Genomic DNA, 12,996 nt, shown 5'->3' on the forward strand with positions numbered 1-12,996 from the left:
ACCGTTCGGGACATCACTACCCACAATTAATAAATCATTACACCAGATGGGTTCTGTGACAGCCAATCAGTTTCCTAGACTTCCTCAACATTTTTTTCACTTTATTAAAAGTCAAGATGGTACATTGTACTACAAAATTATATTAAATAATGCTGTTCCATCAGAAACCGAGAGCCATTTTATATACATGCTTCATTTCTATACTAATCTGTGTATTTTTTGATATTTTTTACAAAATGATGTCCCAGTTGCTGTATTAACAAAATTAAAGGGATACAATAGGCATTAAAAACAACTTTAGCTTAATTAAGTTTTTTGTGCATAGATCATGCCCCTGCAGTCTCACTGCTCACTTTTTTGCCATTTAGAAGTTAAATCACTTTTATTTCTGTTTATACAGCTCTAACTGCACCTCCCCTGGCTGTGATGATACAGCCTGCATGAAAACAAAATGTTTCGTTTTCAATCAGATGTTTTAGGGACACTATAGGGTCACGAACACAAAACATGTATTCCTGACCCTATAGTGTTAAAAACACCATCTGATCTCCTTAAATATAGTAAAATCTTACCTTTATTCCAGTCTGCTGCTGGCTCCCCGGATCATTATCAGACATTATCAGAAGTGATGAGCCAAACACAATGATTTCCCATAGTAAAACATTGGATTGGCTAAGATTGCCAAGAAGGTGTGGCAGAGGGCAGAGCCAAATGCCAGGCTTGACAATCAGCATCTCCTCATAGAGATGCATTGTATCAATGCACCTCTATGAGGAAAGTTCAGTACATATAGAGGGTAGAAATTCTGAAACAGTTTATAAATGAAACCGACAATGTACAAAAACAGTTTAATTCGATTTGGAGTTTTGTCCATGATGCGAAAAAAAAAATAAGATTGATGAAAGAAGATAGATAGAGGGGAAAAAAAATTAAATATCTATTTAATAAATATAAAGATTTTTTTACTCTATTGGTTTCTTTTCACTTATTTACTCTGTGAACCAAATGGTTCGAAAATGCAGCTATTCGTGTACAGTACTGCAAAATACATACATAATATTGATACTTTGCCGTACACTAATTGGTCAATTCTACACGCCTAGTAAATTCGTCCGAAATTTTTTTCTTCAAATGATTGCATGGATGAGATTTGTCTGAACTGAAAAATTCTGAAATGCCAAAAACAAAGGTTTGCTTTTTTTTTTTTTACATTTTTTGTGGATTATCCAAATTGTTCCACTGTGCACAAAGCTATTATCTACTGGTAAATTATAAATCATCTCATGATGAAATAATGAAGTAAACCATTATAACACTAGTACATTTTACCAAAATAAGTACCTGGCATCAATTAATTCTAAATGCTGTAATATAAGAATAGACGTTTAACCCCTTAACACCGGAGGGCATACAATTACGTCCTTTTTAAAGCGGCTCTAAACGCCGCCGGGCGTAATTGTACGCCTCCGTTTTTTTTTTTACTTACCCGGTCGCCAGCGATCGCGGTTGGGGGGACTCCCAGGGAGCCCCCCGCGGCACGTCCGCCCTCTTCAGCCCCCCCCCCCCCCCGGGCCATGTGAGAGTGAGGTCCTTGCGAGGACCTCACAATCACATGGCCGGGATAGCTGGCTGCAGCATTGCCAGCAGGGGGACTAACTGGCAATGCCTGAGCCAGCTATACCGGCCATGTGATTGTGAGGTCCTAGCAAGCACCTCACTCACATGGCCGGGGGGGCTGCTGGAGGGTGGACATGCTGCGGTGGATCGCCGGCGACCGGGTAAGTAAAAAAAAATGGAGGGCGTACAATTACGCCCGGCGGCGTTTAGAGCCGCTTAAAAAAGGAAGTAATTGTACGCCCTCCGGTCTTAAAGGGTTAAACAAAGTATAGTCAATATAACAGACCTCCAACCTAGTAAACGCTAAGAGCTGTAAGTGTTACTAATCATCAGAATCAAAAGGCTGGACAACTGGTGATAAACTTTCTCAATGTAAATGTTCGGTTCTTTCTAATGGGGATTTGTTACAGAAAACCAGTGACAGAAAAACTGATTCCTGTTGCGGTCCTGCAAAGATTAAATGGCCAACGGTCATCGGCTTGACATTGAGTCAATGAATCTCTATGAGAAGATGCTAATCGGTGCAGTCTGGCAATTGCCACACATGGACTTCTGGAGGTTCAATCTGTCTAGCTAGTATTACACTAACATTAGGATTACATGTTTGCATTCCTAACATTAGTGTCTTTTAACCCCTTAAGGACTAAACTTTTGGAATAAAAGGGAATCATGACATGTCACACATGTTATGTGTCCTTAAGGGGTTAAGTAACCAAGGTCTGCCTTGATGGATTACTCTCCATCAGAATATGAATGCTACATAACTTTTAGAGAATCAGCTTTCATGTTGTTCCCCTAGCATCTCCACTTGATACTGGTCCAGGAAAACGTAGCAGACCAAGGTCCTACTCATTCTCACTCTGTTTGGCATCTTTCTCTAGCCCATCTACATTCATATATAAAACCACATAAACTAGGATTTATCACAACGATCTGTTCTTCACCTTTGGTTTTCATCCCATGTTACAGTTCCAATCTTCAATTTCAACATTTCTTAAATTAATTTAAAATCAATAGATAAGATATACTTTATCGGATTTGCTTTCAACAGGGGCAACTTTTTTTCCCTTTACAAAAATTTTGCACACAAGTGCCTTTGCTTTTTTTTTTAGCAAACCAGCATTGAAATCCTGCTGGGAAAAAAAAAAGCGAGATCTAATGGAGATGAAATGTTGTCAGAGAGAAAATTGATTTCACCTGGTGCACAAGCTGACAAATGTGTTGTAAAGAGAAAAACGAAAACTAGGTAATTTCAAAAATATTAAATACGGTAGCCAATCACAGCTCACAGATAAAAAAAAAAAAAAGATTTTTAAATCAGCATTTGACAACAATTCACGTGTATCAGCAAGCTATCAATCTCTCCAGAACATGCGTCTGTATAAGAGACATATAATCACTTTAGCTCAGAGCTCTCGAGTTACTACTCCCGCACAAAATGCTGCGGTTATGACACCCGAGAGAATGGGTAGCAGAAGTCATATCATACGAAATGATTGAGTGAAGGTCTATACTACAAACCCAGAATGAACACCACGTGCAGTCTTCTGCTCATCACAGTCGATCAATACCTTCAAATTTGTATGAAGGGTTGGACTTTTGTATCTTAAGTGCATGTAGGCACAGGATTCCCAGGCTGCCCTGACCTCATGAAGACCATCACCCTTTTTAGATCCTCTTAATAACAAGTTACCACTGTGGTGAGCTGGAGAACTAGATTTTATCTTGTTGTAATGTGTCACAGTATAAAAAAAAAAGATGTGATCCATTGATTTAGGGGCTTACAGTAACAAAATTAATCAGCTGAATTGGTCATGGAGGGATGGCTGTCAGCATTGGTAGCTCTGGAACCCTAAACAGGATATCAGCAGCTTAGGAGTGAATTAATAAAGTATTCTATCGCGTAGTACAGGTGGGATAAAGGAGAGGTTGGTCAGATACAACAAATGGTCAGGGTAGACAGCAAAGGTTCATCTTGGAACATGGGTTTTAATCCCTTCAGCAACATGGGACGCTGGGTGGGAGAGGGGCACTGCAGGGTCCTGCAGTGCCAGAAAAACGAATATGTTTTCCTGGCTATGGAGAGTCCCTTTAAGGATGTATTAAATATGTGGGGGCTTCATATTGTCACACACTGCAGATTGTCTCTAATAATCAATAGCAACGATTTAAAACCCTGTGTACTTCTGTTATTTGCACAAATAAATTAATGGATAGATTTAAAAGAAAACCACTGGTAGTGTCCCTTTAAATTTGCAAGAAACCAGACAGATAAAGAAATAGAATCCAAATACTAGCAAACTATGCAGGGAATACATTGGGAAACTGGATTTTATCTGTGCTATTATAGACTGGCCAGAGCTGAGGCCTCACATGATGCTCATTTTAAGGGAAATAGTTTTCAAATGATAGGCAGCAAAGAAATTAGGTTAGAAAATGGAAACCAAAGACATATATTAAAGGGACACTACAGACATTAAAACAACTTTAGCTTAATGTAGCAGTTTTGTTGTATAGATAATGCTCTCGCAGTCTCAGTGCTCAATGCTCTGCCATTTTGTAGTTAAATCACGTTTGTTTCTGTTTATGCAGCCCTACTTTCACCTTTCCTGACACGGCCTGAATTAAAACAAAATGGTTGCATTTTCAATCAGATGTTAACATACTTTAGAAGTTTATTATCTCCTGCCCTGTAAATGTAACTTTAATCACACACAGGGGGCTCCTGGAAGGTCTAGCAAGCTATTAAAGCTATCTGAAGAACATTTTGGAGGACAATTCACAAAATTGCATAGTGGTTTAAGGGTTTATTCACCAAACAGCGAATTTAAGCAAATTGAAAACAGAATTGCAAAATTTTGCTATTTTGACTTGAATTTTCTAAATTAATTTTTAGTACACAATAATTCCGAATATACTGAACACACTCCGTTTAGATCTATTTTTTACTTACACATTTAAGCATTACGGACTTGTAAAAATTTGTTTTACTATTTTTGGGAGAGTGCATTTCTCACGTTTAGAATGCAGCCCAATAGATATATTACTACAAATGAAGTAACTCTTCACTGGAATAACTTTTTAGCACCAAAAATTGTATAACTAAATAACAGATCATAAATGTTCTATCTGGTCTGTATGATATTTCACAAGATGTAAAATCTACAAAATATTATTAATAATACTTCATAGCATTATAGCGTATACATGTATTTTCCAAAACAAACAAGTGAATGCTAATTAACCCCTTAAGGACCGGCCTGTTTTTGCGATGTTTGTACGTTAAGGACCAGAGCAGTTTTAACACTTTTGTGGTGTTTGTGTTTAGCTGTAATTTTCCGCTCTCTCATTTACGGTTCCCATACAAGTTATATATAGTTTTTTTCACGACGAGAAGGGCTTTCTTTACATACCATTATTTGTATTATGTCATATATTGTATTAAAAAAAAATACAAAAATATGGTGAAAAAGTAAAAAAAAAAACATGTTTTTGGACTTTTACTTATCTACAAAAGCTAATGAAAAAAACTGCTAAATTGATTCAAAATTTTGTCCCGAGTTTAAAAACACCCAGTGTTTACATGCTTTATTGCTTTTTTTGCAAGTTATAGGCCTATAAATACAAGTAGGAAATTGCTGTTTCAATATATATATTTTAAATGTATCAATAGTGACATTGTAACACCGTTATCTGTCATAAATGCCCGAAACACACCTAACATGTACATATTTTTTTAAAGTAGACAACCCAGGGTATTCAAAATGGGGTATGTCCAGTCTTTTTTAGTAGCCACCTAGTCACAAACACTGGCCAAAGTTAGCATTTATATTTGCTTGTGTGTTAAAAATGCAAAAAACGCTAACTTTGGCCAGTGTTTGTGACTAGGTGGCTACTAAAAAAGGCTGAACATACCCCATTTGCAATACCTTGGGTTGTCTTCTTTTGCAAATGGTATGCCATCATGGGGCTAATTCTCATTCCTTGGCTACCATACGCTCTCAAAGGCAACCTAACCAATCTGACAAATTTCAATAAAAAAAAAAAAGTAAAATCAAGCCTTATATTTGACCCTGTAACTTTCACAAACACTATAAAACATCTACATGTGGGGTACTGTTATACTCAGGAGACTTAGCTGAACACAAATATGAGTGTATCAGAACAGTAAAATATATCACAGCAATAATATCCTCAGTGAAAGAGCTGTTTGTGTGTGAAAAATGCAAAAAACTTCACTTTCACTGACAATATCATCGCTGTGATATGTTTTACTGTTTTGAAACACTAATATTTGTGTTCAGCGAAGTCTCCCGAGTAAAACAGTACCCCCATGTACAGGATTTAGGGTGTCATAGAAAGTTACAGGGTTAAACACAGTGCTAGCAAATTAAATTATCTGGACTTTCGGCCTGGGTTGGCAGGCAGGTCCCTCGAATTGCAATCATTAAAATTACTTAATTAGGTAAAAATATTACATAAATATGCACGTATAATTTTAATATATATACATATTTATATATTTGACGTCTACGTGTATATTTATGAAATTATTTATGTAATTATGTATGTGGACATATGTATATTTCGTATTATTTTTATTTATTTATTTATACATAGATATATATATCATTACATTCTAAGTGTATTTTGATATAAATATATATATATCAATATCAAAATACTGTTAGAATAAAATTGCATATATATATATAATTTTTTTTTTAATTATTAAAAATTATTTTTATTTTTTGTTATTTATTTTTATTAACATATTATTTGTATTTTATAATAATATATATATACCATATATATAGTTATTATATATTTTGTATATATTCGTGTGTAATTTAAATATAAGTGTATTTTTATATTAATATACGTATATATAAATATAAAAATACACTTAGTATGACATTATATATATGATATATATACATATATTATATATAGGTATATATAGATATAATACATGTATATATATATCATATATATATATATACATATTATATTTTTTTTTACACTGATTGTTTTTTTTTTAACTTTATTTTATGATTTTACACTTGCAGGGAGACTGCCTGTCAGCACAGACAGTCCCCCTGCAGGCAGATACACAGACACCTATTGCGGTCATGTGATCGAGTGATCACATGGCCGTGGGGTCCTGATCTGCCGAGGGGGGACTGCCCGGGCAGACAGGCAGTCCCCCTGGACCGGGAGGAGAGCTGATCGCCGCCGTGGGACCGACGGCGATCAGGTAAGTTGCCCAAAACCGTTATGACGGTTCAGGACCGTCAGCGGTCCAAACGCACGTTTTACCGCTGACGGTCCTGAACCGTCAGCGGTCCTTAAAGGGTTAAGTTATTTTAATAATACTTAAAGGGACACTATAGTCACCAAAACAACTTTAGCTTATTGAAGTGGTTTTGGTGTATAGAACATGCCCCTGCAGTCTCACTGCTCAATTTTATGCCATTTAGGAGTTTAATCACTTTGTTTATGAAGCCCTAGTCACACCTCCCTGCATTTGACTTGCACAGCCTTCCTATACACTTCCTGTGAGTCATCTAATGCTTACACTTCCTTTATTGCAAATTATATTTAATTTAGAATTGCCTATCTCCTGCTATGTTAATAGCTTGCTAGACCCTGCATGAGCCTCCTGTATGCAATTAAAGGTCAATTTATAGAGCAGGAGATAAAAACGCTTAAAATATGTTACCATGTGATTGAAAATTAAACCGTTTATAATGCAGGCTTTGTCTCTTACAGAAAAAAATGGTGTGGCTTGGGTTGCATAAACAAACATGATTAAACTTATTATTGGGAAGAGAATTGAGCAGTGAGGCTGCAGTGGCATGATCTACAAACCAAAACCACTTCATTAAGCTAAAGTTGTTTTGGAGACTATTTTAACCCCTTAACCCCTTAAGGACACATGACATGATTCCCTTTTATTCCAGAAGTTTGGTCCTTAAGGGGTTAACCCATTAATGCCATCAGGGCGTGTGCAATATGAAATTAGATAAATTATAGTTGAACAAACAAATAGCTCAAATTCTAGGTTATGTTTTGGTCAGAACTTGTACAATTGCCTCCGTCCTTCAAGATGGCTGCCCACTTCCTTAAACTCAACTTGACCAAAACTGAAATTCTGGTCTTTCCTCCCTCAAGTGTTGTTACTCCTGTGTCTGCCTCCCTCCAAGTCAACGGTGCTATCATTAGCTCCACCCGGCAGGCTCGCTGCCTAGGTGTTCTCTTTGACTCTGACCTCTCCTTCACGCCTCATGTTCAGTCTATTGCCAAATCCTGTCGGTTCCATCTCAAAAACATTGCACGCGTCCGACCCTACTTTACACCAGATGCGACTAAGGTGCTGATCCATTTCACTGTCCTTTCTCGCCTTGACTACTGTAATCCGCTTCTTAGTGGTCTTACGTGCTCCCAACTTGCACCATTACAGTCCATAATGAATGCAGTGGCCAGACTCATCTTCTTGTCTGCCCGCACCGCCCACGCCTCACCCTGCTGTCAGTCCCTACATTGGCTTCCTGTAAGATATAGGGCTCTGTGGTAGAACCAACCTTGCCACTATGTTCTGGAGAAGCCTGGTTGCTTGCCTGCTGCCTCTGGACTATGGCCCCATGTTAAAAGCTTGTATTTTCCCCTGCAGAAGGCTTGTTCGTGCATTTCTGCCTGGGTGTTTGGTAGATTGAATCTACTGAACCAACTCACGAATGAACGGACCACCTGGGTAAGGAGTGTGCCAGTGATTTACCTCCTAGAAGCTGCGGTTAACCGCAGCTTAATGGATGAACGTTGGGTGGCCGCTGTACATATAGCCGAACATGTGGCAGCGGCCATCTTAAACTCCCAAATGGCCAGTGGTGTTCAGCTACAAACCTGTGGAACTCAAAATGGACAGTTAAACGCACGAACACCGCTGAGCGGCTGACCTCCCTTCTCCTGCCTTCAGTCGTTTAGCCAAACGCCGGTCCATTCGGTATTTTAATGTGTGAACAGTGTTACCCCAGATAGCTATGCCATGGAGCCTATTCATATACCGAAAGACTATGTGAAAGACTTTGGCTCCATGGCGATTGAACTGTATGTATGTTATCTGAGCGCCATTTTGTTAATAATGTGCGCTCAGATCTAAGCTATCTGGGGATAGGTTGAATGTACCTGTTTTATGCAGTTATATGTCTTTTTACTGCCATGTGGTTAATGGAGTTTTGCCTCTGTCCTTGGAGATAATTGGATTACTTCCCAATTATCTCAAGGATAGAGGGGAGGGATTGTAATGTACTGTGGGAGTGTTTTAACAATGTATGCCGGTGATTGGTCATTTTACCATTTGTGTCCCAGTCTTCCATCTGGTCCCCTAGGGGAGTGTCCACCAGGTGGAAGACCTAATGAGGTAGCCTCATTAAATCAGACCACTGCTTGACCCGCAACATGGAGCCTTGTCTCGTTCTTGGGGGGGATTTACTGTATGCTGCTTCAGACCGATTGCCAGGAGTGTAAACTGTTCGTATGGTTTTTCCTGTTCGCAGTATTCATATGGTTCCAATTCGGGAGTTTGAAGCATTCGTATGGTTCCGGTTCGGGAGTTTGAAGCATTCGTATGTTTTCAGTTCGGGAGATTGGTGTTCTGCAGTAGCTGCCTGTGAATCTGGAAGGGAATATCTCCTAAATGGCTTTTAACCCCTTTTATGCCTGGAGGTGCAGTTACAGACTCAATTTAAAATTCTGGTTCTTGCTTTCAAATCTCTACATAATGCTGCTCCCACCTATCTTTGCTCCCTAAAAAACAAGTATGTTCCATCTAGGGCCTTATGCTCCGCTGAAGACTCACGTCTATCTCCTGTCCGTATTCCCACCTCTGATGCTCGCCTTCAAGACTTCTCGAGGGCTGCACCGTTCCTGTGGAACTCACTTCCCTCCTCCGTTAGATGCTCACCCAGTCTCCACTCCTTCAAAAAATCAATAAAAACCCACTTCTTCATAAAAGCGTATCAATTAAACTCTCATTAGTCTAATACTATCCTTACCTTTTGTGTCAATTTACCCCACTCCCTCTAGCATGTAAGATCATTGAGCAGGGCCCTCAACCCCTCTGTTTCTGTGTGCCCAACTTGTCTGGTTACAACTACATGTCTGTTTGTCCACCCACTGTAAAGAGCTGCGGAATTTGTTGGCGCTATATAAATAATAACATAATAATCAAGGACCACTATAGACACTCAGACCACTTCAGCTCAATTACGTAATCTGGGTGTAGGTCCCCCTGGTTTTAACGATGCAGCTGAAAACGTAGCAGTTTCAGAGAAACTGCTACGTTTTCATTAAGGGTTAACCCAGCCTCTAGTGGCTGTCTACCTGAAAATACCCTTGAGATGACGCTGACGTCCATAGGAAAGCATTGAGTAATGCTTTCCTATGGGCGACTTGAATGGGCGCGTGGCTTTTGTGCATTCGGAGTGGACGTTGGCAGGGGGAGGAGAGGTCACCAGTGCCGACTGAGCCCGGCGCTGGATTAAGGTAAGTGGCTGAAGGGGCTTTAACCCCTCCCTCCCAGCGGGAGGGGGGACACACACACCTAATAATGCTATAGTGCCATTAAGGGGGTAAGCAACGATAATTGTAATCGTCTCTCTATAAAATAATCTATAATATATTCCGTGTTCAAAAAATAAATAAAAATAAATTGACAGCACTCAGTGGATGGTAATTAAACAAAATTTATTTTAAAGCAAATGTACAGCAGGCTATAAAAATGGAATGTGTTTAACAATTTTCTGTGACTTTCTTTTCATAGACTTCAAATTTGTATTGAATACCATTTTCTTCTTGGATCTCAGAAGGTATTTCAGGGTACCTAAAAAACATTTATATATTTATACGTATATTTTTTATGTAGCAAACAAGTCCATAATAATTTTATTTAAAAAAAATAAATAAAATCACACACATTGTTTTAAAGTTACCTGTTAATATTGCCAGATCAAAGAATATGCTTACACTTATAAATATTGTAAGTGTCCCTCTGCAATGAAATCCATCTATTCCCATTTTGGAGGTACTTTTTTTTTCGTTAGCATTACCTCATCTCTAGACAACAAATTCAACATCTTTAATTTTCTTACTTTAAAGGGATACTCTAGGCACCAAAACAACCTTAGCTAAGAATCAAAATTAATTTAATTCCTAAATGAGAGAAAACAGCAGTTAGATTGCAGCGGCATAATCTATACACCAAAACTGCTTCATTAAGCCAAAGTTGTTTTGCTGCCTACAGTGTTCCTGTAAAACCCATTCCTTCTCAAGTCTCAATGGATGACTTTGTAATAAGGCAAGTATATTTAAACAACACTCTAGGATTCATTAAATATCACAGTTTGGGCAGGGCCCCCATCACCTACAGTTACCATATGTCACACTTTTTTTTTTTTTTTTTTTAGGAAAAAAGACATTTAATTCTATTGAGCATCACTATGGAATAAGGTGATGCTATACAAATAATTGTAATTGTAGCTGAGCTACAATGATGATATACATGTTTAACTAGGAAGGGTATGCTTCCACCATTTTTTTTTTCAAGTAAGGTCCTGGGGCCCAGATATTATTTTAAACTCAATGGTACTCATTGTATTGACCTAGGAAAGTTATAAAATATTCTTGGGAATTGAACCTGCAACAATAAAATACAGAAGATGGAGCTCTAGTCACTAAGCTACCTCATCAACTTCTATTGACTCAGTCTTTAAGCTAAGAATTTTAAAAAGAAAAGGCTATATTAGCAAGTTTGATGCTTTTAGCCCGAACATTGAATACGATCTTTTCTCCTTTATTTTGGGTAATTCAATATTGCAGATTGTGCAAAGAGGTTTGCTGTTTAGAGAGGCAGAAAATTTGGTAATTTATATGTAAACGTCAATGTGTCCATTCTAATTAGATTCATGTGGTATTATTTATGCAAATTTTCAAAGTGTCAACCAAAACTTAAATGTGAACACAGTCACTTGTGTGTACCACAATTAGATAATTTGGTAGAGATTATAATTTAGGAGGCAGGACAGTTTTAACATCTATTATTTTTTTTTTTATTAAATTAAAATTAAATAGTTGCTCAAATAAGATGTTATACATGGTGACAATGATCTTTAACAATCATATACTCTATACAGAGAGAATACATCACTGAGCCTACTGATGCTGGAACGTTCGATCTATTACGTTCGATCTATTACTTAATATGTTTAATATAGAGAGAGTGTGTGTGTGTCCGTGCGTGCACAATAGTGTGTTAGAAATACAATTATTCCTTACACTATAGGGTTCATTTATAGAAAATCCTCCACATCAGCTATTTGGCCTAACACAGGCTATTCCCTGATTAGTGCAAGGGAAAACCAAGTACTAAAACCACCTTAACGTGGTTGTTGCCTCTCAGACTGTTTCTACTGTCCGATGCAGAAATACAGATATTTTATGTTTAGCCTATTGAAATGGAAACTCTGAATAGAATGTATAAATGAAAAGATCCGTCTTTACTACTTTTTGCATGGATTGTAACAGAATGATGTGTATCGCCATTTGTGTTTTACTTACTCAGGGAGGAGTTTGTAGGACTGGAAGTCAATTTCCGGTAAGAATGTATCACACTCAAACTCTTTCAGAATTCTAGTCAGGAAGAGTCTCTGATTTACTGGCTTGTCCAATAACTCCTGAAATACAGAGGAAAAAAAAAAATGCAGATTTGTTGTGCCATTCTAAAATGACTGTAACACAGCAGTAATGTTTAGTTTAGGGAGTCAATGGACAGCGTACTGTAGCAATATAACCAGTGAACACCCACAAAGCTGTATTGCGACTACTTGATGGTCCACTATGGAGAACCAACGCATGATGTGATAGAAAACAATGAACAAAACAAAGAAGAAAGCATAGGGTAGCACTATACAGAACTGGGGGTGCTGACATGGCCTAAAGCATCAATGCAGATCCATAATGTAAACTACTATTCCAGCAGCATCTCTCCACGGCTACTGCACGTGGCTCACAAAAGGAACAGAGCACCCCTCTGTGGGTAAGCTAGCTGCCTCAGCACAAGCAACCAGTGGGCAAATAGTTTGGATTTTTTAAAAAATCTGGGCACGGATTTAATTCATTCGCTCTGGATTGCAGCGGAATCTGGTACGGCTGATAAACTGACCAAATTCAGGCAGGTTTCGGGTCTGATTTACAAACTTCAATCAACAATGTCCAGATTTTGCAGTCTGTATGGTCCCATACAGCAGCAAATGGTTTTGCCCCATTCAGTGAAGGAGAAGGAGAAGGAGAGAGAGAGGTGGGGGCGAGACAGAGAAATCAGTC

The 12,996-nt window shown here is 38.2% G+C and overlaps 1 protein-coding gene across 1 annotated transcript in view; it reads right to left on the minus strand.

Moving 5' to 3' along the window:
• Nucleotides 1-10,345: 10,345 nt before the first annotated feature.
• Nucleotides 10,346-12,996, minus strand: part of DHFR (dihydrofolate reductase) — a 58,840-nt gene continuing 56,189 nt past the window's right edge. The window contains exons 5-6 of the mRNA XM_063453726.1: nucleotides 12,232-12,347; nucleotides 10,346-10,498 (exon numbers count right to left, since the gene is read on the minus strand). Coding sequence (XP_063309796.1) covers nucleotides 10,408-10,498; nucleotides 12,232-12,347 — 207 coding nt within the window. The 3' untranslated portion in view covers nucleotides 10,346-10,407. The remainder of the gene's footprint in view (nucleotides 10,499-12,231; nucleotides 12,348-12,996) is intronic.

This window comes from Pelobates fuscus, chromosome 5, assembly GCF_036172605.1.
Source record: "Pelobates fuscus isolate aPelFus1 chromosome 5, aPelFus1.pri, whole genome shotgun sequence".
NCBI classification, from domain to species: domain Eukaryota; kingdom Metazoa; phylum Chordata; class Amphibia; order Anura; family Pelobatidae; genus Pelobates; species Pelobates fuscus.